The 23,024-nt window shown below is 51.5% G+C and overlaps 4 protein-coding genes across 4 annotated transcripts; 1 reads left to right on the plus strand and 3 right to left on the minus strand.

Moving 5' to 3' along the window:
* The first annotated feature begins 826 nt into the window (after positions 1-826).
* On the plus strand, positions 827-2,962 carry LOC139356205 (double homeobox protein 4-like protein 4). The gene is made up of 2 exons (XM_071069267.1): positions 827-846; positions 2,191-2,962. The coding sequence occupies exons 1-2, from the start codon at positions 827-829 to the stop codon at positions 2,960-2,962; spliced, it is 792 nt and encodes a 263-aa protein (XP_070925368.1).
* A 1,391-nt stretch (positions 2,963-4,353) lies between these two features.
* Positions 4,354-5,112, minus strand: LOC139356206 (double homeobox protein 1-like). Its single transcript, XM_071069271.1, has one exon. It carries the CDS (start codon positions 5,056-5,058, stop codon positions 4,354-4,356), a length of 705 nt encoding a protein of 234 aa, XP_070925372.1. The 5' UTR covers positions 5,059-5,112.
* Positions 5,113-10,293: 5,181 nt separating this feature from the next.
* On the minus strand, positions 10,294-11,625 carry LOC139356995 (double homeobox protein 4C-like). The gene has a single exon (XM_071072470.1). The coding sequence runs from the start codon at positions 11,569-11,571 to the stop codon at positions 10,294-10,296; it is 1,278 nt and encodes a 425-aa protein (XP_070928571.1). The 5' UTR covers positions 11,572-11,625.
* Positions 11,626-16,802: 5,177 nt separating this feature from the next.
* On the minus strand, positions 16,803-18,134 carry LOC139356999 (double homeobox protein 4C-like). Its single transcript, XM_071072472.1, has one exon. It carries the CDS (start codon positions 18,078-18,080, stop codon positions 16,803-16,805), a length of 1,278 nt encoding a protein of 425 aa, XP_070928573.1. The 5' UTR covers positions 18,081-18,134.
* Between the last annotated feature and the right edge of the window lie 4,890 nt (positions 18,135-23,024).

Genomic DNA, 23,024 nt, shown 5'->3' on the forward strand with positions numbered 1-23,024 from the left:
AAAAGGCTACATACTGTTCGATTCCAATTATATGACATTCTGGAAACGGTGAAACTATGGGAACAGTAGAAAGATCAGTGGTTGCCGTGAACCAAGGGGAAGGAAGAGATGGATACACAGAGCGCCAAGAATCTTTACAGCAGTAAAACCATTCTGTGTGATACTATTATGGTAGATATATACATTTGTAAAAATATATTTTAACTTTTAAAGTATATTTTTGTTTTAAAAACTACAGATAACCTGGGTGTGGTGGCTCATGCCTGTAATCTCAGCACTTTGGGAGGCCAAGGTGGGAGGATTGCTTGAGCCCTGGAGTTTAAGACCAGCCTGGGCAACAGTGAAACCCCATCTCTACAAATAAAAATTAGCCAGGTGCAGTATTGCATGCCTGTAGTCCCAGCTACTCAGGAGGCTGTGATGGGAGGATCACTTGGCCTCAGGAATTCGAGACTGCAGTGAGCTATGATCATGCCACTGCACTCTAGCCTTGGTGACAGAGTGAGACCTCATCTCAAAACGTAAAACAACAAAAAACCTACAAGCACACCTCAGAAGTATTGTGGACTTGGTTCCAGACCACTGCAAGAAGACAAATGTTGCAATGAAGTTAGTCATACAATTTTTTTGGTTTTCCAGTGCATACAAAGGTTATGTTTAAACTATACTGTAGTCTAATGAGTATGTTAATAGCCTTATGTCTAAAAACTGTATGTGCATACCTTAATTAAAAACACTTTATTGCTAAAAAAAAAAATACTAACAAATGTCTGAGCCTTGAACAGGTCATAATCTTTTTCTTGGTGGGGATATTGCCTCTGTATTGATGGCTGCTGACCGCTCAGGGTAGGGGCTGCTGAAGGTTGGGTGCCTGTGGCAATTTCTTAAAATAAGACAATGAGGTTTGTTGCATTGATACCCTGTTCCTTTCACAAAAGATTTGCCTGTAGCATGTGATGCTGTTTGATTGCATTTCATCCACAGTAGAACTTCCTTCAAAACTGGAGTCAGCCCTCTCAAACCCTGCAGCTGCTTTATCAACCAGGTTTATGGAATATCCTAAATCCTTCACTGTCATTTCAGCAATGTTCATAGCATCTCCACCTGGAGCAGATTCCATCTCCAGAAAATACTTTCTTTCCTTACCCATAAGAAGCAACTCCCCATTTGTTCAAGTATCATCATGAGTTTACAGCAATTTCATCTCATCATAAGGCTCTAATTCTAGTTGACTTGCGATTTTTACCGCATCTGCAGGAACTTCCTCCACTGACATCCTGAGCCCTCAAAGTCATCCATGAGGGCTGGAATCAACTTCTTCCAAACTCCTGTTAATGTTGATGTTTCAACCTCCTCCCATCAATCACAAATGTCCTCAATGGCATTTAAGGATTACTATTAAGGACATTTGTGATTCACGGGAGGAGGTTGAAATATCATTAAAGGATTAATGGTGAATCCTTTCCAAAAGGTTTTTCAATTCAGTTTATCCAGATTCATCAAAGAAATCACTATGACACTGTACCTTTACAAAATGCATTTATTATTTAATAATAAGACTTGAAAGTCAAAACCACTCCTTGGTTCACAGGCTAAAGTATAGATATTGTATTAGCAGCCATGAAGATAACATTAATTTCCAAGTACATCAACATCTAAGCTTCTAGGTAGCTAGGTGAATTGTCAATAAGCAGCAACCTTTTTCCTTTTTTCTCTTCTTTCCTTCCTTTTATTTTAATTTTTGTTAGTTTCACTCTTGTCACCCAGGCTGGAGAGCAGTGGCGCGATCTCAGCTCACTGCAAGCTCCGCCTCCCGGGTTCACGCCATTCTCCTGCCTCAGCCTCCCGAGTAGCTGGGACTACAGGCGCCCGCCACCATGCCCGGCTATTTTTTTAAATTTTATTTTTAGTAGAGACGGGGTTTTACTGTGTTAGCCAGGATGGTCTCGATCTCCTGACCTCGTGATCCTCTCGCCCCGGCCTCCCAAAGTGCTGGGATTACAGGCGTGAGCCACCATGCCCGGCCCATCCTTCCAAGTTTTGAAGCCAAGCATTGATTTCTCTCTAGCTATGAAAATTCTACATCGTCACTAAGCTTAATCATTTCTAGTTCTGGACTTAAACTGAGAGACGTGCAATTCTTCCTTTCATTTGAGCTCTTTGAGGCCACTGTGGTTATTGACACCCCAGAGGGTGTCACCCTCCTCCCTCCTCTATCGCCTTCACCCACACCAGGGCGTGGGGAAGGGGGCTTCCCGCCCCCCACGTGCCCTGCGCGCCCTGGACTCTCCCACCGGGGGCCTTCGTGGGCCAGGGAGCAGGGGCCGTCGCCCCGCTGCAGCCCAGCCAGGCTGCGCAGGCAGCAGGGATCTCCCATCCTGCCCCGGCAGGCGGGGATTGGGATTTTTCCTACGCTGCTCTGGCGACTCCGGAAGGGGCGCTCTCCCACCCTCAGACTCCCCGGGGGTGGCCTCCGCGCCCGAGCCAATGGCGGGGGGATCGGGACCCGCAGCACCACAGCCTGCCGGGCCCTTGCTCGGTGGGACAGCCTGGGCCCGCTGGAGCTGAGACGCAGGGCCAGGGTGTGCTGGCGCCGCCCACGTCCCAGGGGAGTCCGTGGTGGGGCTGGGGCCAGGGGCCCCAGGTCGCCGGGGCGGCGTGGGAGCCCCAAGTCGGGGCAGCTCCACCTCCGGGGCCCGCGCCCCCGGAGGCCTCCGCGGGGCAGGAGCAGATGCAAGCCATCCGGGCGCCCTCCCCGCCGCTCCAGGAGCCTGGGCGCTCGTCTGCACTCCCCTCCAGCCTGCTGGATGAGCTCCTGGAGACCCCCGAGTTTCTGCAGCAGGCGCAACCTTTGCTAGAAACGGAGGCCCCGACGGAGCTGCAGGACGTGGGAGAGCCCGCTTTGCTGGAACCGCTACTCCTCAGCGAGGAGGAGTACCGGGCTCTGCTGGAGGAGCTTTAGGACGCGGGGTTGGGGACGGGATCGGGGGCGGGACGGTGGCCTCCCTTTCGCGGTGAACACCTGGCTCGGTGTGGAGAGGCGTGTCTTCCCTTCCAGCTGACCTGGCCCGGATCCCTGAGTTCCAGGTCCGGTGAGAGACTCCACACAGAGCAGGGCTGTCATTCTTTCTTGAGCATCCCCGGGATCCCGGAGCCCGCCCAGGTACCGGGAGGTGGACTGTCTACTGCGCATGCGCGGGTTTGCAGGCGGCCGGCTGGGTTTTCCCACCAGCCCCGGCGGAGCTCTCATCCCTTCCCCCACCCCCCACCCACGTTCTTCCGTGGGGTGGGCGGAGCTCTCATCCCTTCCCCCACCCCCCACCCACGTTCTTCAGTGGGGCGGGCGGAGCTCTCATCCCTTCCCCCACCCCCCACCCACGTTCTTCAGTGGGGTGGGCGGAGACCTCCATCCCAGGAAACACTGGCCCAGACAGCCGCCAGGCCTGCTCTCCTTTCCCCGTCTTGCCACCTCTGCCTCCCCCCGCCACCTTGACTCGCCTGCCGGTGCATCACCTTGGAGCGCCTGACAGCTAAACGCAGACCCTAGACCCCACGCAAACCTGGGTGCTGTCCTTTCTACTCCTGAGGCAACGCAGGCAGAGATGGGTAGCGGAACGGAGACAGAGAGGGAGGGAGCGATGGAGGGAGGAAAGAACGGATGGACGGAGGGACCTTGGAGGGAAGGGATGGAAGGATAAAGGGAGCGAGGGAGGAAGGAAGGAACTGAGGGAGGGACGGAGGGAAAGAGGGAGGGGGGGAACAGGGATAGAGGAAGGAAGGCAGAGAGAAAAACGGTCTTCTGCCTCCAGGACCAGCAGGACCCAGCACTCCGGGAAAATGTTGGGTGCCCAGTGCGGGCTAAGGGCTCGGCCCACAGCCCCGTTGGCCGGCAGGGCGCCCACTGGCCCCCCGGATCGCCAGCCTGGGTCACTTCATCCCGGAGCAATTCAGACAAATTCCGCCTCCCAAGGAATGGGCGATTTCCCGAGAGAGCAACGAGCCGAGACTCGCGTGGTTGTCCGTTTTTCATCCACGTGGTCCACAGATGACATAGCCCCACGTTGAGCCTGCAACAGAGCGCGAGGCGGATAGTCCCGTCCGCACAGGAGTCACACTCAGGCCGACTGTAGCCTGGTTTCGGGTTCCACGTCCCTTTGCCCTCTGCAAGGGGGCCTGTTGCTCACGTGTCTCTGGCCCCCGAAAGCGAGATCATATTGACTGTTTCCCCAGCTCTGTGGGGACCCAGAAACCTCCAGGGAAGCGTGAAAAAGCAGCGCCGTGTCTTCGCTCTTCTTTCCAGTTTCCAAACCGGCCACAGGGAGACTCCCCTTCTTGCAGGAAAAGAATCCGTCGTCAGGCCGTGATGCCTCCATACCCTGCCCAGGCTCTAGGCTCTCCGGGCGGCCTCCCTTTCGCAGGCGCTGCAGGCCTTCCCCGGCTCTGGAGCTCCCGAGCTTCCACCACACGGGCCGGCTCAGGATCGGGGGTGCTCCGAGGCGTCAGGGCCCAGGACTCAGGGTCCTGGGATCCCCTCCGGTCCTCCGCCTTGCCGCGGAAACATTGTTTCGGATCCCTCGCAGACCCTCCTGCAAGGCGCCCTCTTGCCCCCCACACAAAGAGCCACCAGGGCTGCACAGGGGCGAACAGATGGCCCTCCGGGAGGCCCGTCTCTCTGGCCAGTTCTTCCCGGGTGGCGATGCCTGGAAAGCGATCCTGCTGGAAGGCTCGCAGGAGCAGGGCGGTCTGGGACCGGGTGACGGCGGTCCGCTTTCGCCTGCCTTCTTGCGGGCCGCGTTTCCCGGGCCAGGGCCGAGATTCCCGCCGGTGCTGCCTCAGCTGGCGCGATCTCTCGTTCTGAAACCAAATCTGGACCCTGGGCTCCGGAATGCCGATGGCCTGGGCCAGCTCTTCCCTGGTGGCGATGCCCGGGTACGGGTTCCGCTCAAAGCAGGCTCGCAGGGCCTCCCTCTGGCTCGGGGTCCAAACGAGTCTCCTTCGCCGTCCTCGTCCTCGGGCTCCCGCCGGGAGGGCGCCGTCGCCGGGTGTCGGGAGAGCCATCGCGGGGAGACCTGGCCGGAATTTCGCGGACAGACACGGGCAGAGAGAGGCCGGCGGGCTCCAGTGCCCCTCAGTCGGCCTGTGCACGGCGAGCAGGTCCGGCCAGGAGGCCGGCCCAGCCGGCCAGCGGCCCTTATAAAGGCCCACAGGCTCCACCCCTTCAGGAATGCCGGAGGAGCCCAGGGCAAGGCCGCCCTCGGAAGCCGGGACCCACAGGGCCCAGGTCACTGTGGCCTGGGTATGGGTGGGGCCGGAGAAGCCCCGGAAGTGGGGAGTGGGGTGGGGGGAGTGGTTGATGATTTTTAGGATTGGGTTGGATTTGTGTATCGGAATCACTGGTGCTTTTGTAGTGGAAGTACAACGACGGTTTTTCGTATCATTGGTTATGGTTGGAGTCCATATGGAAGCAATGATATATGTTTTATTGACATTAAGTGTATCATTGGTTATGGGGTTTGTAGGTTTTTCTCCTAAGCCCTCTCCTATTTATGGGGGTTTAAGCCTTAATTGTTAGTGGTGTGATTGGTGGTGTGATTATTTTAATTTTGGGGGGGGGCGGCTTATATGGGTTTAATGATATTTTTAGTTTATCTGGGGGGTATGATAGTTGTCTTTGGTTATACTACAGCAATGGCCATTGAAGAGTATCCTGAGACATGGGGCTCAGGGCTTGAGGTTCTAGGGGGTCTTTTGGTAGGATTAATGATGGAGGTAGGGTTGGTTTTATGGGTTTTAAGTTTGGATGAAGTAGTGGTGGTGGTTAATTTTAATAATATGGGTAACCGTGTGATTTTTGAGGGGGAGGGGTCGGGGTAAATTCGAGGTGACTGTACTGGTGCGGGTGCCTTGTATGATTATGGGCGTTGGTTAGTGGTGGTTGCTGGTTGAACATTGTTTGTTGGTGTATACGTTGTGATTGAGATTACTCGGGGTAATAGGTTATATTATTAGAAGTAGGGTCAGGATAAGGGGGATGAGGAAAGAGAGGAAGTAGAGTTTGACTATGCCTTTCTGGGTGGTTACCGTTGTGGAAGCGGTAATATGTGTTTGTGAGATTGTTTTGGGTATAGATTTTTCCAGCCATGTTGAGTCTAATAAGAGGAGGGCTAAGTTTTGACTTCTAAGTAGGTTTTGCTAGGGGATCATACGGTGAACTGTGGTGGGGAAGTATCCTAGTATGTTGGAGAATTTGAATATTTGTGATGGGTTTTTCACTTTTAGTTTGTTGGTTATAAGGGCGAGGTCTAGGGCTGTTAGGAAACCGAGAGCAGTTGCGTCTAGGGCTGAGAGTTTGAGATAGAAGGGTATTGTTGGCTGGGGGAGTGAGGTAGGGGGGATATTACTGGTGATAGGGAATCCCGTGATTATACTGCCTATTGTGAGGCGTTTAATTGGGTTCAGTAGGGCGGGGTTGTTTTCGTTGATGTTGATTCGGGCTGGGAAGCGGGGTTGTCCTGTTAGGGTAAGGAGAATGGTTCGAGTACTGTAGGCGCTTGTTAGGGAGGTGGCGATGAGAGTAATAAATAGGGCTCAGGCGTTGTTATACGACGTATTTGTGGCTTTGATAATGAGATCTTTGGAGTAGGAGCCTGTGAGGAAAGGTATTCCTGTGAGTGCTAGGTTGCCAATAACTAGGGAAGTTGAGGTGAGGGGTAGTGTTTTAAACAGACCTCCTATTTTTCGAATGTCTTGTTCGTTGTTTAGGTTATGAATAATGGATCCGGAGCACATAAAAAGTATAGCTTTGAAGAAGGCATGGGTGCAGATGTGTAGGAATGCTAGGTATGGTTGGTTAATACCAATGGTGACTATTATTAGGCCTAGTTGACTTGAGGTAGAGAAGGCCACGATGTTTCAAATATCGTTTTGTGTGAGGGCACAGATGGCTGTGAAGAGAGTAGTAATGGCTCCCAGGCATAATGTGAGGTTTTGGATTAGTGTATTGTTTTCTATTAACGGGTGGAAACGGATGAGTAGGAATACTCCGGCAACAACTATGGTGCTGGAGTGAAGTAGAGCTGAGACTGGAGGTGGGCCTTCTATGGCAGAGGGTAGTCAGGGGTGAAGGCCAAATTGGGCTGATTTTCCTGTCGCTGCTAGGAGAAGGCCTATTAGTGGAAGGAGGTTTGAGTTGGAGTTTAGGGCTAATATTTGTTGAAAGTCTCATGAGTTGTAATGCAGGAGGAATCATGTCATAGCTAGGATAAGACCAATGTCGCCAATACGGTTGTATAGGACTGCTTGGATGGCTGCTGTGTTGGCGTCCGCTCGAGCGTGTCATCAGCTAATTAGGAGGAAGGATAGAATTCCTACGCCTTCCAAACCGATGAAGAGTTGGAAAAGGTTGTTAGCAGTAACTGGAATTAGTATGGCAGCGAGGAAGATAAGGAGATATTTGAAGAATTGGTTAATGTTTGGATCTGAGCTTATGTACCATAGCGAGGATTCTATAATGGATCAGGTGATGAACAGTGCGATTGGAAAACATATTATGGAAAAGTAATCTAGTTTAAAGCTTAGTGTTAGATCTAATGTCTGGGTTGTTATTCAATGTCAACTTCACATGGTTGTTTCTTGGTTGAAGAAAATGTAGAAAGTTGTTGGAAGAAGGCTAGTAATAAAAGCATATATGACAGTTGTTTGTACATAATTTGGATATGAGCTTTTTTTGTCAGGGTTGATGAGGGTGGCAAAAATTGGAAGGGTTAGGGAGGCGAGGGTTGTTATTATAATAGGGGCACACATGATTGTTACTTTTATTTTGAGTGGCACCAATGTTTTTGGCTCCTAAGGCCAATGGATAGCTGTTATCCTTTAAAAGTTGAGAAAGCCGTAATTTTAAGTACGGAGGCATGGATTAGCAGTCCTTGCAGGTTTTCTCGGTAAATAAGAAGTGATAAGCTTCTACAGTTAGGTTCACAATCTAATGTTTTGATTAAACTACATTTACAGGGAGCAAACCCTAGAATGATATTGGGGTTGAGGGATAGAAGAATGATTGGAGCGAGGTGTATAAATATGAACGTATTTTCTCGTGTGAAGGGGGGTTTTATGTTGATTATATGATGTGTAAGTGTTCCTCGCTGCATTGTGATGAACATGTGGAGAGAGTAGAGGGCTGTAATTAGTATGTTGAGTCCTGTTAGTACAATAGTAATATGGGATCAGGAAAATGAGGCTGCGATTACAAAGAGCTCACCTAGTAGGTTGATAGTGGGGGGTAGGGCAAGATTAGTAAGGTTTGCTGTGAACCATCAAAAGGTTCTTAATGGGAGAAGGGTTTGAAGTCCTCGGGACAGTAGTATGGTACGGCTGTGGGTACGTTCATAGTCTGAGTTAGCTAGGCAGAAATAGATGGAGGAGGTGAGTCCATGGGCAATTATAAGGATAAAATTATGATGATAAATGCAAGGACCGTTACAATAACGTTGTAAATATGGTCGTTACCTAGTAGATTGCCGGGTTGACCTAGTTCAGCTCGAATAAGAAGGCTTAGAGCTGTACCTATGATTCCAGCTCATGCACCAAATAGTAGGTATAGAGTCCCAATGTCCTTATGGTTTGTTGAAAAGAGTCAACGGTTGATGAGCATAGGTAGAGATAGAGAGAAGGGAAGGGTAAAGTGGCTGAGCAAGCATTAGGCTGTACACCTAAAGACAGGGGTCTAGTCCTCCTTTTAGCAGCCCTGAGGTGATTTTCACATTGAATTGCAAGTTCAAAGGAGCAGCTTTAAAAGTTTCTGCCGGGGCTTCTCCCGCCTTTTTTCCCTGCGGCGGGAGAAGTGGATCAAAGCCAGTTGATTAGGGTATTTAGGTGTTGACCAAATTTTTGTGGGTTCGAGTCCCATTGATCTAGTGCGGGCTTAGCTTAATTAAAGGAATTGATTTGCGTTCAATTGATGCAGAGTAGGTGTTTGCAGTCCTTATGTACTTCAGAAATTAAGTATGTTTACTTACTAAGGGCTTTGAAGGCTCTTGGTCTTGTTTAAACTACATTTCTAGTGGATAGCCCAAATTAGGGGGGAGGTTGGTAGTAAAAGGGTAGAGGCAATGACGAGTGGGGGAATAAGGAGTGTAGGTTTTGTGTTTTCGAATTGCCATATGATTTTTGTGTTGTTGGATGTAGGAAATAGTGTTAGGGAGACGGTATAGATTAGGCGTATAGAGAAATACAGGTTCAGCAGAGTTCTGATAATTATGATAGAGGGGATGAGAAAGTGATCGTTTATTGTGAGTTCTTGAATGGTAATTCATTTAGGTAGGAAGCCGGTTAGAGGGGGTAAGGCCCCTAGGGATAGGAGGGTGGATGCTCTTAGTGGTGCTAGACAGGTTGATTTGTTTCAGGTGTGGGATAGTATGAGGGTGGTGGTGTTTGAGTTTAGGTTGAGGGTCAGGAATATGGTAGTTGTTAGGATGATGTCTATGGTTAAGTAAAGAATTGTGATAGTGGGGTTATATACTAGCGTTCTTATTATTCAGCCTATGTGAGTGATGGAAGAATATCCTAGGATTTTGCGTAACTGTGTTTGGTTGAGACCTCCTCAACTGCCTACTATGATAGATAGGGTAGAGAGAGTTAGGAGGAGATAGGTGTTGATTGATGGGCGAATTTGGTATATGATCGAGATGGGGGCTAGTTTTTGCCATGTAAGGAGGAGTAGGCCAGAAGTTAGGGATGTTCCTTGGGTAACTTCTGGGACTCCAAAGTGGAAGGGGGCTATTCCTAGTTTTATGGCAAGGGCAGCCCAGTGCAGAACACGGTGGTGGTGCTTTCGGTCGTGGTGGGGGTGGGGGTGGGGGTGGTGTGTTTGGGTGTGTGGGTGTGTGGTTGTGTGGGTGTGTTGGGGTGTGTGGGTGTGTGTGTGCGTGCGGGCGCGCGCGCGCGCGCGCGCTCTGTGTTGGGGAGTGGGGTGGGGGATCAAGCGGGGGTCGGGTGGTGGCAAAGCATGAGAGCTCTGCCGGGGCTGCTCCCAGAGCCTAGGCCGCTGCCCGCACAGCCGCGCATGCGCAGTAGACGGTGCCCCTCCTGGAACCTGGGCCGGCTCTGGAATCCCCGGGATGCTCAGTTCTCCTCGGTGTGGAGTCTCCGGCCGCCGCCGCCGCGCCCAGACCGGGAAGGCAGGAATGCCAGGCTGGTCAGCCCGGAGGGAAAACAGGCCTCTCCACACCGAGCCAGGTGCTCACCGCGAAAGGGAGGCCACCGCCCCGCCCCCGATCCCGTCCCCAACCCCGCGTCCTAAAGCTCCTCCAGCAGAGCCCGGTACTCCTCCTCGCTGAGGAGTAGCGGTTCCAGCAAAGCGGGCTCTCCCACGTCCTGCAGCTCCGTCGGGGCCTCCGTTTCTAGCAAAGGTTGCGCCTGCTGCAGAAACTCGGGGGTCTCCAGGAGCTCATCCAGCAGGCTGGAGGGGAGTGCAGACGAGCGCCCAGGCTCCTGGAGCGGCGGGGAGGGCGCCCGGATGGCTTGCATCTGCTCCTGCCCCGCGGAGGCCTCCGGGGGCGCGGGCCCCGGAGGTGGAGCTGCCCCGACTTGGGGCTCCCACGCCGCCCCGGCGACCTGGGGCCCCTGGCCCCAGCCCCACCACGGACTCCCCTGGGACGTGGGCGGCGCCAGCACACCCTGGCCCTGCGGCTCAGCTCCAGCGGGCCCAGGCTGTCCCACCGAGCAAGGGCCCGGCAGGCTGTGGTGCTGCGGGTCCCGATCCCCCCGCCATTGGCTCGGGCGCGGAGGCCACCCCCGGGGAGTCTGAGGGTGGGAGAGCGCCCCTTCCGGAGTCGCCAGGGCAGCGTAGGAAAAATCCCAATCCCCGCCTGCCGGGGCGGGATGGGAGATCCCTGCTGCCTGCGCAGCCTGGCTGGGCTGCAGCGGGGCGACGGCCCCTGCTCCCTGGCCCACGAAAGCCCCCGGTGGGAGAGTCCAGGGCGCGCAGGGCACGTGGGGGGCGGGAAGCCCCGTTGCCCACGCCCCGGTGTGGGTGAAGGCGACCGGCGAGGGAGCGGGGGGACACCCGCCGGGGGCCGCGTCGCCCGGGCCGCCTGCGTGCGCCGGTGCCCCGCCACCCTGGCCCGGGTGCCTGGCCCTCCGGTTCTGAAACCAAATCTGAATCCGGGACTCCGGGAGGCCCGTCTCTCTGGCCAGTTCTTCCCGGGTGGCGATGCCTGGAAAGCGATCCTGCTGGAAGGCTCGCAGGAGCAGGGCGGTCTGGGACCGGGTGACGGCGGTCCGCTTTCGCCTGCCTTCTTGCGGGCCGCGTTTCCCGGGCCAGGGCCGAGATTCCCGCCGGTGCTGCCTCAGCTGGCGCGATCTCTCGTTCTGAAACCAAATCTGGACCCTGGGCTCCGGAATGCCGATGGCCTGGGCCAGCTCTTCCCTGGTGGCGATGCCCGGGTACGGGTTCCGCTCAAAGCAGGCTCGCAGGGCCTCCCTCTGGCTCGGGGTCCAAACGAGTCTCCTTCGCCGTCCTCGTCCTCGGGCTCCCGCCGGGAGGGCGCCGTCGCCGGGTGTCGGGAGAGCCATCGCGGGGAGACCTGGCCGGAATTTCGCGGACAGACACGGGCAGAGAGAGGCCGGCGGGCTCCAGTGCCCCTCAGTCGGCCTGTGCACGGCGAGCAGGTCCGGCCAGGAGGCCGGCCCAGCCGGCCAGCGGCCCTTATAAAGGCCCACAGGCTCCACCCCTTCAGGAATGCCGGAGGAGCCCAGGGCAAGCCCGCCCTCGGAAGCCGGGACCCACAGGGCCCAGGTCACTGTGGCCTGGGTATGGGTGGGGCCGGAGAAGCCCCGGAAGTGGGGAGTGGGGTGGGGGGAGTGGTTGATGATTTTTAGGATTGGGTTGGATTTGTGTATCGGAATCATTGGTGCTTTTGTAGTTGAAGTACAACGACGGTTTTTCGTATCATTGGTTATGGTTGGAGTCCATATGGAAGCAATGACATATGTTTTATTGACATTAAGTGTATCATTGGTTATGGGGTTTGTAGGTTTTTCTCCTAAGCCCTCTCCTATTTATGGGGGTTTAAGCCTTAATTGTTAGTGGTGTGATTGGTTGTGTGATTATTTTAAATTGGGGGGGGGCGGCTTATATGGGTTTCATGATATTTTTAGTTTATCTGGGGGGAATGATAGTTGTCTTTGGTTATACTACAGCAATGGCCATTGAAGAGTATCCTGAGACATGGGGCTCAGGGCTTGAGGTTCTAGGGGGTCTTTTGGTAGGATTAATGATGGAGGTAGGGTTGGTTTTATGGGTTTTAAGTTTGGATGAAGTAGTGGTGGTGGTTAATTTTAATAATATGGGTAACCGGGTGATTTTTGAGGGGGAGGGGTCGGGGTTAATTCGAGGTGACTGTACTGGTGCGGGTGCCTTGTATGATTATGGGCGTTGGTTAGCGGTGGTTGCTGGTTGAACATTGTTTGTTGGTGTATACGTTGTGATTGAGATTACTCGGGGTAATAGGTTATATTATTAGAAGTAGGGTCAGGATAAGGGGGATGAGGAAAGAGAGGAAGTAGAGTTTGATTATGCCTTTCTGGGTGGTTACAGTTGTGGAAGCGGTAATATGTGTTTGTGAGATTGTTTTGGGTATAGATTTTTCTAGCCATGTTGAGTCTAATAAGAGGAGGGCTAAGTTTTGACTTCTAAGTAGGTTTTGCTAGGGGATCATACGGTGAACTGTGGTGGGGAAGTATCCTAGTATGTTGGAGAATTTGAATATTTGTGATGGGTTTTTCACTTTTAGTTTGTTGGTTATAAGGGCGAGGTCTAGGGCTGTTAGGAAACCGAGAGCAGTTGCGTCTAGGGCTGAGAGTTTGAGATAGAAGGGTATTGTTGGCTGGGGGAGTGAGGTAGGGGGGATATTACTGGTGATAGGGAATCCCGTGATTATACTGCCTATTGTGAGGCGTTTAATTGGGTTCAGTAGGGCGGGGTTGTTTTCGTTGATGTTGATTCGGGCTGGGAAGCGGGGTTGTCCTGTTAGGGTAAGGAGAATGGTTCGAGTACTGTAGGCGCTTGTTAGGGAGGTGGCGATGAGAGTAATTAATAGGGCTCAGGCGTCGGTATACGACGTATTTGTGGCTTCGATAATGAGATCTTTGGAGTAGAAGCCTGTGAGGAAAGGTATTCCTGTGAGTGCTAGGTTGCCAATAACTAGGGAAGTTGAGGTGAGGGGTAGTGTTTTAAACAGACCTCCTATTTTTCGAATGTCTTGTTCGTTGTTTAGGTTATGAATAATGGATCCGGAGCACATAAAAAGTATAGCTTTGAAGAAGGCATGGGTGCAGATGTGTAGGAATGCTAGGTATGGTTGGTTAATACCAATGGTGACTATTATTAGGCCTAGTTGACTTGAGGTAGAGAAGGCCACGATGTTTCAAATATCGTTTTGTGTGAGGGCACAGATGGCTGTGAATAGAGTAGTAATGGCTCCCAGGCATAATGTGAGGTTTTGGATTAGTGTATTGTTTTCTATTAACGGGTGGAAACGGATGAGTAGGAATACTCCGGCAACAACTATGGTGCTGGAGTGAAGTAGAGCTGAGACTGGAGGTGGGCCTTCTATGGCAGAGGGTAGTCAGGGGTGAAGGCCAAATTGGGCTGATTTTCCTGTTGCTGCTAGGAGAAGGCCTATTAGTGGAAGGAGGTTTGAGTTGGAGTTTAGGGCTAATATTTGTGGAAAGTCTCATGAGTTGTAATGCAGGAGGAATCATGTCATAGCTAGGATAAGACCAATGTCGCCAATACGGTTGTATAGGACTGCTTGGACGGCTGCTGTGCGGGCGTCCGCTCGAGCGTGTCATCAGCTAATTAGGAGGAAGGATAGAATTCCTACGCCTTCCCAACCGATGAAGAGTTGGAAAAGGTTGTTAGCAGTAACTGGAATTAGTACGGCAGCGAGGAAGATAAAGAGATATTTGAAGAATTGGTTAATGTTTGGATCTGAGCTTATGTACCATAGCGAGGATTCTATAATGGATCAGGTGATGAACAGTGCGATTGGAATAAATACTATGGAAAAGTAATCTAGTTTAAAGCTTAGCGTTAGATCTAATGTCTGGGTTGTTATTCAATGTCAACTTCACATGGTTGTTTCTTGGTTGAAGAAAAGGTAGAAAGTTGTTGGAAGAAGGCTAGTAATAAAAGCATATATTACAGTTGTTTGTACATAATTTGGATATGAGCGTTTTTTGTCAGGGTTGATGAGGGTGGCAAAAATTGGAAGAGTTAGGGAGGCGAGGGTTGTTATTATAATAGGGGCACACATGATTGTTACTTTTATTTGGAGTTGCACCAATGTTTTTGGCTCCTAAGGCCAATGGATAGCTGTTATCCTTTAAAAGTTGAGAAAGCCGTAATTTTAAGTACGGAGGCATGGATTAGCAGTCCTTGCAGGTTTTCTCGGTAAATAAGAAGTGATAAGCTTCTATAGTTAGGTTCACAATCTAAAGTTTTGATTAAAGTACATTTGCAGGGAGCAAACCCTAGAATGATATTGGGGTTGAGGGATAGAAGAATGATTGGAGCGAGGTGTATAAATATGAACGTATTTTCTCGTGTGAAGGGGGGTTTTATGTTGATTATATGATGTGTAAGTGTTCCTCGCTGCATTGTGATGAACATGTGGAGAGAGTAGAGGGCTGTAATTAGTATGTTGAGTCCTGTTAGTACAATAGTAATATGGGATCAGGAAAATGAGGCTGCGATTACAAAGAGCTCAGCTAGTAGGTTGATAGTGGGGGGTAGGGCAAGATTAGTAAGGTTTGCTGTGAACCATCAAAAGGTTCTTAATGGGAGTAGGGTTTGAAGTCCTCGGGACAGTAGTATGGTACGGCTGTGGGTACGTTCATAGTCTGAGTTAGCTAGGCAGAAATAGATGGAGGAGGTGAGTCCATGGGCAATTATAAGGATAAAATTATGATGAATGCAAGGGCCGTTACAATAACGTTGTAAATATGGTCGTTACCTAGTAGATTGCCGGGTTGACCTAGTTCAGCTCGAATAAGAAGGCTTAGAGCTGTACCTAGGATTCCAGCTCATGCACCAAATAGTAGGTATAGAGTCCCAATGTCCTTATGGTTTGTTGAAAAGAGTCAACGGTTGATGAGCATAGGTAGAGATAGAGAGAAGGGAAGGGTAAAGTGGCTGAGCAAGCATTAGGCTGTACACCTAAAGACAGGGGTCTAGTCCTCCTTTTAGCAGCCCTGAGGTGATTTTCACATTGAATTGCAAGTTCAAAGGAGCAGCTTTAAAAGTTTCTGCCGGGGCTTCTCCCGCCTTTTTTCCCTGCGGCGGGAGAAGTGGATCAAAGCCAGTTGATTAGGGTATTTAGGTGTTGACCAAATTTTTGTGGGTTCGAGTCCCATTGATCTAGTGCGGGCTTAGCTTAATTAAAGGAATTGATTTGCGTTCAATTGATGCAGAGTAGGTGTTTGCAGTCCTTATGTACTTCAGAAATTAAGTATGTTTACTTACTAAGGGCTTTGAAGGCTCTTGGTCTTGTTTAAACTACATTTCTAGTGGATAGCCCAAATTAGGGGGGAGGTTGGTAGTAAAAGGGTAGAGGCAATGACGAGTGGGGGAATAAGGAGTGTAGGTTTTGTGTTTTCGAATTGCCATATGATTTTTGTGTTGTTGGATGTAGGAAATAGTGTTAGGGAGACGGTATAGATTAGGCGTATAGAGAAATACAGGTTCAGCAGAGTTCTGATAATTATGATAGAGGGGATGAGAAAGTGATCGTTTATTGTGAGTTCTTGAATGGTAATTCATTTAGGTAGGAAGCCGGTTAGAGGGGGTAAGGCCCCTAGGGATAGGAGGGTGGATGCTCTTAGTGGTGCTAGACAGGTTGATTTGTTTCAGGTGTGGGATAGTATGAGGGTGGTGGTGTTTGAGTTTAGGTTGAGGGTCAGGAATATGGTAGTTGTTAGGATGATGTCTATGGTTAAGTAAAGAATTGTGATAGTGGGGTTATATACTAGCGTTCTTATTATTCAGCCTATGTGAGTGATGGAAGAATATCCTAGGATTTTGCGTAACTGTGTTTGGTTGAGACCTCCTCAACTGCCTACTATGATAGATAGGGTAGAGAGAGTTAGGAGGAGATAGGTGTTGATTGATGGGCGAATTTGGTATATGATCGAGATGGGGGCTAGTTTTTGCCATGTAAGGAGGAGTAGGCCAGAAGTTAGGGATGTTCCTTGGGTAACTTCTGGGACTCCAAAGTGGAAGGGGGCTATTCCTAGTTTTATGGCAAGGGCAGCCCAGTGCAGAACACGGTGGTGGTGCTTTCGGTCGTGGTGGGGGTGGGGGTGGGGGTGGTGTGTTTGGGTGTGTGGGTGTGTGGTTGTGTGGGTGTGTTGGGGTGTGTGGGTGTGTGTGTGCGTGCGGGCGCGCGCGCGCGCGCGCGCTCTGTGTTGGGGAGTGGGGTGGGGGATCAAGCGGGGGTCGGGTGGTGGCAAAGCATGAGAGCTCTGCCGGGGCTGCTCCCAGAGCCTAGGCCGCTGCCCGCACAGCCGCGCATGCGCAGTAGACGGTGCCCCTCCTGGAACCTGGGCCGGCTCTGGAATCCCCGGGATGCTCAGTTCTCCTCGGTGTGGAGTCTCCGGCCGCCGCCGCCGCGCCCAGACCGGGAAGGCAGGAATGCCAGGCTGGTCAGCCCGGAGGGAAAACAGGCCTCTCCACACCGAGCCAGGTGCTCACCGCGAAAGGGAGGCCACCGCCCCGCCCCCGATCCCGTCCCCAACCCCGCGTCCTAAAGCTCCTCCAGCAGAGCCCGGTACTCCTCCTCGCTGAGGAGTAGCGGTTCCAGCAAAGCGGGCTCTCCCACGTCCTGCAGCTCCGTCGGGGCCTCCGTTTCTAGCAAAGGTTGCGCCTGCTGCAGAAACTCGGGGGTCTCCAGGAGCTCATCCAGCAGGCTGGAGGGGAGTGCAGACGAGCGCCCAGGCTCCTGGAGCGGCGGGGAGGGCGCCCGGATGGCTTGCATCTGCTCCTGCCCCGCGGAGGCCTCCGGGGGCGCGGGCCCCGGAGGTGGAGCTGCCCCGACTTGGGGCTCCCACGCCGCCCCGGCGACCTGGGGCCCCTGGCCCCAGCCCCACCACGGACTCCCCTGGGACGTGGGCGGCGCCAGCACACCCTGGCCCTGCGGCTCAGCTCCAGCGGGCCCAGGCTGTCCCACCGAGCAAGGGCCCGGCAGGCTGTGGTGCTGCGGGTCCCGATCCCCCCGCCATTGGCTCGGGCGCGGAGGCCACCCCCGGGGAGTCTGAGGGTGGGAGAGCGCCCCTTCCGGAGTCGCCAGGGCAGCGTAGGAAAAATCCCAATCCCCGCCTGCCGGGGCGGGATGGGAGATCCCTGCTGCCTGCGCAGCCTGGCTGGGCTGCAGCGGGGCGACGGCCCCTGCTCCCTGGCCCACGAAAGCCCCCGGTGGGAGAGTCCAGGGCGCGCAGGGCACGTGGGGGGCGGGAAGCCCCGTTGCCCACGCCCCGGTGTGGGTGAAGGCGACCGGCGAGGGAGCGGGGGGACACCCGCCGGGGGCCGCGTCGCCCGGGCCGCCTGCGTGCGCCGGTGCCCCGCCACCCTGGCCCGGGTGCCTGGCCCTCCGGTTCTGAAACCAAATCTGAATCCGGGACTCCGGGAGGCCCGTCTCTCTGGCCAGTTCTTCCCGGGTGGCGATGCCTGGAAAGCGATCCTGCTGGAAGGCTCGCAGGAGCAGGGCGGTCTGGGACCGGGTGACGGCGGTCCGCTTTCGCCTGCCTTCTTGCGGGCCGCGTTTCCCGGGCCAGGGCCGAGATTCCCGCCGGTGCTGCCTCAGCTGGCGCGATCTCTCGTTCTGAAACCAAATCTGGACCCTGGGCTCCGGAATGCCGATGGCCTGGGCCAGCTCTTCCCTGGTGGCGATGCCCGGGTACGGGTTCCGCTCAAAGCAGGCTCGCAGGGCCTCCCTCTGGCTCGGGGTCCAAACGAGTCTCCTTCGCCGTCCTCGTCCTCGGGCTCCCGCCGGGAGGGCGCCGTCGCCGGGTGTCGGGAGAGCCATCGCGGGGAGACCTGGCCGGAATTTCGCGGACAGACACGGGCAGAGAGAGGCCGGCGGGCTCCAGTGCCCCTCAGTCGGCCTGTGCACGGCGAGCAGGTCCGGCCAGGAGGCCGGCCCAGCCGGCCAGCGGCCCTTATAAAGGCCCACAGGCTCCACCCCTTCAGGAATGCCGGAGGAGCCCAGGGCAAGCCCGCCCTCGGAAGCCGGGACCCACAGGGCCCAGGTCACTGTGGCCTGGGTATGGGTGGGGCCGGAGAAGCCCCGGAAGTGGGGAGTGGGGTGGGGGGAGTGGTTGATGATTTTTAGGATTGGGTTGGATTTGTGTATCGGAATCATTGGTGCTTTTGTAGTTGAAGTACAACGACGGTTTTTCGTATCATTGGTTATGGTTGGAGTCCATATGGAAGCAATGACATATGTTTTATTGACATTAAGTGTATCATTGGTTATGGGGTTTGTAGGTTTTTCTCCTAAGCCCTCTCCTATTTATGGGGGTTTAAGCCTTAATTGTTAGTGGTGTGATTGGTTGTGTGATTATTTTAAATTGGGGGGGGGCGGCTTATATGGGTTTCATGATATTTTTAGTTTATCTGGGGGGAATGATAGTTGTCTTTGGTTATACTACAGCAATGGCCATTGAAGAGTATCCTGAGACATGGGGCTCAGGGCTTGAGGTTCTAGGGGGTCTTTTGGTAGGATTAATGATGGAGGTAGGGTTGGTTTTATGGGTTTTAAGTTTGGATGAAGTAGTGGTGGTGGTTAATTTTAATAATATGGGTAACCGGGTGATTTTTGAGGGGGAGGGGTCGGGGTTAATTCGAGGTGACTGTACTGGTGCGGGTGCCTTGTATGATTATGGGCGTTGGTTAGCGGTGGTTGCTGGTTGAACATTGTTTGTTGGTGTATACGTTGTGATTGAGATTACTCGGGGTAATAGGTTATATTATTAGAAGTAGGGTCAGGATAAGGGGGATGAGGAAAGAGAGGAAGTAGAGTTTGATTATGCCTTTCTGGGTGGTTACCGTTGTGGAAGCGGTAATATGTGTTTGTGAGATTGTTTTGGGTATAGATTTTTCTAGCCATGTTGAGTCTAATAAGAGGAGGGCTAAGTTTTGACTTCTAAGTAGGTTTTGCTAGGGGATCATACGGTGAACTGTGGTGGGGAAGTATCCTAGTATGTTGGAGAATTTGAATATTTGTGATGGGTTTTTCACTTTTAGTTTGTTGGTTATAAGGGCGAGGTCTAGGGCTGTTAGGAAACCGAGAGCAGTTGCGTCTAGGGCTGAGAGTTTGAGATAGAAGGGTATTGTTGGCTGGGGGAGTGAGGTAGGGGGGATATTACTGGTGATAGGGAATCCCGTGATTATACTGCCTATTGTGAGGCGTTTAATTGGGTTCAGTAGGGCGGGGTTGTTTTCGTTGATGTTGATTCGGGCTGGGAAGCGGGGTTGTCCTGTTAGGGTAAGGAGAATGGTTCGAGTACTGTAGGCGCTTGTTAGGGAGGTGGCGATGAGAGTAATTAATAGGGCTCAGGCGTCGGTATACGACGTATTTGTGGCTTCGATAATGAGATCTTTGGAGTAGAAGCCTGTGAGGAAAGGTATTCCTGTGAGTGCTAGGTTGCCAATAACTAGGGAAGTTGAGGTGAGGGGTAGTGTTTTAAACAGACCTCCTATTTTTCGAATGTCTTGTTCGTTGTTTAGGTTATGAATAATGGATCCGGAGCACATAAAAAGTATAGCTTTGAAGAAGGCATGGGTGCAGATGTGTAGGAATGCTAGGTATGGTTGGTTAATACCAATGGTGACTATTATTAGGCCTAGTTGACTTGAGGTAGAGAAGGCCACGATGTTTCAAATATCGTTTTGTGTGAGGGCACAGATGGCTGTGAATAGAGTAGTAATGGCTCCCAGGCATAATGTGAGGTTTTGGATTAGTGTATTGTTTTCTATTAACGGGTGGAAACGGATGAGTAGGAATACTCCGGCAACAACTATGGTGCTGGAGTGAAGTAGAGCTGAGACTGGAGGTGGGCCTTCTATGGCAGAGGGTAGTCAGGGGTGAAGGCCAAATTGGGCTGATTTTCCTGTTGCTGCTAGGAGAAGGCCTATTAGTGGAAGGAGGTTTGAGTTGGAGTTTAGGGCTAATATTTGTGGAAAGTCTCATGAGTTGTAATGCAGGAGGAATCATGTCATAGCTAGGATAAGACCAATGTCGCCAATACGGTTGTATAGGACTGCTTGGACGGCTGCTGTGCGGGCGTCCGCTCGAGCGTGTCATCAGCTAATTAGGAGGAAGGATAGAATTCCTACGCCTTCCCAACCGATGAAGAGTTGGAAAAGGTTGTTAGCAGTAACTGGAATTAGTACGGCAGCGAGGAAGATAAAGAGATATTTGAAGAATTGGTTAATGTTTGGATCTGAGCTTATGTACCATAGCGAGGATTCTATAATGGATCAGGTGATGAACAGTGCGATTGGAATAAATACTATGGAAAAGTAATCTAGTTTAAAGCTTAGCGTTAGATCTAATGTCTGGGTTGTTATTCAATGTCAACTTCACATGGTTGTTTCTTGGTTGAAGAAAAGGTAGAAAGTTGTTGGAAGAAGGCTAGTAATAAAAGCATATATTACAGTTGTTTGTACATAATTTGGATATGAGCGTTTTTTGTCAGGGTTGATGAGGGTGGCAAAAATTGGAAGAGTTAGGGAGGCGAGGGTTGTTATTATAATAGGGGCACACATGATTGTTACTTTTATTTGGAGTTGCACCAATGTTTTTGGCTCCTAAGGCCAATGGATAGCTGTTATCCTTTAAAAGTTGAGAAAGCCGTAATTTTAAGTACGGAGGCATGGATTAGCAGTCCTTGCAGGTTTTCTCGGTAAATAAGAAGTGATAAGCTTCTATAGTTAGGTTCACAATCTAAAGTTTTGATTAAAGTACATTTGCAGGGAGCAAACCCTAGAATGATATTGGGGTTGAGGGATAGAAGAATGATTGGAGCGAGGTGTATAAATATGAACGTATTTTCTCGTGTGAAGGGGGGTTTTATGTTGATTATATGATGTGTAAGTGTTCCTCGCTGCATTGTGATGAACATGTGGAGAGAGTAGAGGGCTGTAATTAGTATGTTGAGTCCTGTTAGTACAATAGTAATATGGGATCAGGAAAATGAGGCTGCGATTACAAAGAGCTCAGCTAGTAGGTTGATAGTGGGGGGTAGGGCAAGATTAGTAAGGTTTGCTGTGAACCATCAAAAGGTTCTTAATGGGAGTAGGGTTTGAAGTCCTCGGGACAGTAGTATGGTACGGCTGTGGGTACGTTCATAGTCTGAGTTAGCTAGGCAGAAATAGATGGAGGAGGTGAGTCCATGGGCAATTATAAGGATAAAATTATGATGAATGCAAGGGCCGTTACAATAACGTTGTAAATATGGTCGTTACCTAGTAGATTGCCGGGTTGACCTAGTTCAGCTCGAATAAGAAGGCTTAGAGCTGTACCTAGGATTCCAGCTCATGCACCAAATAGTAGGTATAGAGTCCCAATGTCCTTATGGTTTGTTGAAAAGAGTCAACGGTTGATGAGCATAGGTAGAGAAAGAGAGAAGGGAAGGGTAAAGTGGCTGAGCAAGCATTAGGCTGTACACCTAAAGACAGGGGTCTAGTCCTCCTTTTAGCAGCCCTGAGGTGATTTTCACATTGAATTGCAAGTTCAAAGGAGCAGCTTTAAAAGTTTCTGCCGGGGCTTCTCCCGCCTTTTTTCCCTGCGGCGGGAGAAGTGGATCAAAGCCAGTTGATTAGGGTATTTAGGTGTTGACCAAATTTTTGTGGGTTCGAGTCCCATTGATCTAGTGCGGGCTTAGCTTAATTAAAGGAATTGATTTGCGTTCAATTGATGCAGAGTAGGTGTTTGCAGTCCTTATGTACTTCAGAAATTAAGTATGTTTACTTACTAAGGGCTTTGAAGGCTCTTGGTCTTGTTTAAACTACATTTCTAGTGGATAGCCCAAATTAGGGGGGAGGTTGGTAGTAAAAGGGTAGAGGCAATGACGAGTGGGGGAATAAGGAGTGTAGGTTTTGTGTTTTCGAATTGCCATATGATTTTTGTGTTGTTGGATGTAGGAAATAGTGTTAGGGAGACGGTATAGATTAGGCGTACAGAGAAATACAGGTTCAGCAGAGTTCTGATAATTATGATAGAGGGGATGAGAAAGTGATCGTTTATTGTGAGTTCTTGAATGGTAATTCATTTAGGTAGGAAGCCGGTTAGAGGGGGTAAGGCCCCTAGGGATAGGAGGGTGGATGCTCTTAGTGGTGCTAGACAGGTTGATTTGTTTCAGGTGTGGGATAGTATGAGGGTGGTGGTGTTTGAGTTTAGGTTGAGGGTCAGGAATATGGTAGTTGTTAGGATGATGTCTATGGTTAAGTAAAGAATTGTGATAGTGGGGTTATATACTAGCGTTCTTATTATTCAGCCTATGTGAGTGATGGAAGAATATCCTAGGATTTTGCGTAACTGTGTTTGGTTGAGACCTCCTCAACTGCCTACTATGATAGATAGGGTAGAGAGAGTTAGGAGGATATAGGTGTTGATTGATGGGCGAATTTGGTATATGATCGAGATGGGGGCTAGTTTTTGCCATGTAAGGAGGAGTAGGCCAGAAGTTAGGGATGTTCCTTGGGTAACTTCTGGGACTCCAAAGTGGAAGGGGGCTATTCCTAGTTTTATGGCAAGGGCAGCCCAGTGCAGAACACGGTGGTGGTGCTTTCGGTCGTGGTGGGGGTGGGGGTGGGGGTGGTGTGTTTGGGTGTGTGGGTGTGTGGTTGTGTGGGTGTGTTGGGGTGTGTGGGTGTGTGTGTGCGTGCGGGCCGCGCGCGCGCGCGCGCGCTGTGTTGGGGAGTGGGGTGGGGGATCAAGCGGGGGTCGGGTGGTGGCAAAGCATGA

Source organism: Macaca nemestrina, chromosome 1 (assembly GCF_043159975.1).
Source record: "Macaca nemestrina isolate mMacNem1 chromosome 1, mMacNem.hap1, whole genome shotgun sequence".
NCBI lineage: Eukaryota > Metazoa > Chordata > Mammalia > Primates > Cercopithecidae > Macaca > Macaca nemestrina.

Coding starts and splice junctions, on each gene's coding strand:
- LOC139356205 (XM_071069267.1), top strand. CDS start 827: ATGGCTGCTGACCGCTCAGG. Junction 847..2,190: donor ATGGCTGCTGACCGCTCAGG/GTAGGGGCTGCT, acceptor TTGACACCCCAG/AGGGTGTCACCCTCCTCCCT.
- LOC139356995 (XM_071072470.1), bottom strand. CDS start 11,571: ATGGCTCTCCCGACACCCGGCGACGGCGCCCTCCCGGCGGGAGCCCGA.
- LOC139356999 (XM_071072472.1), bottom strand. CDS start 18,080: ATGGCTCTCCCGACACCCGGCGACGGCGCCCTCCCGGCGGGAGCCCGA.
- LOC139356206 (XM_071069271.1), bottom strand. CDS start 5,058: ATGGCTCTCCCGACACCCGGCGACGGCGCCCTCCCGGCGGGAGCCCGA.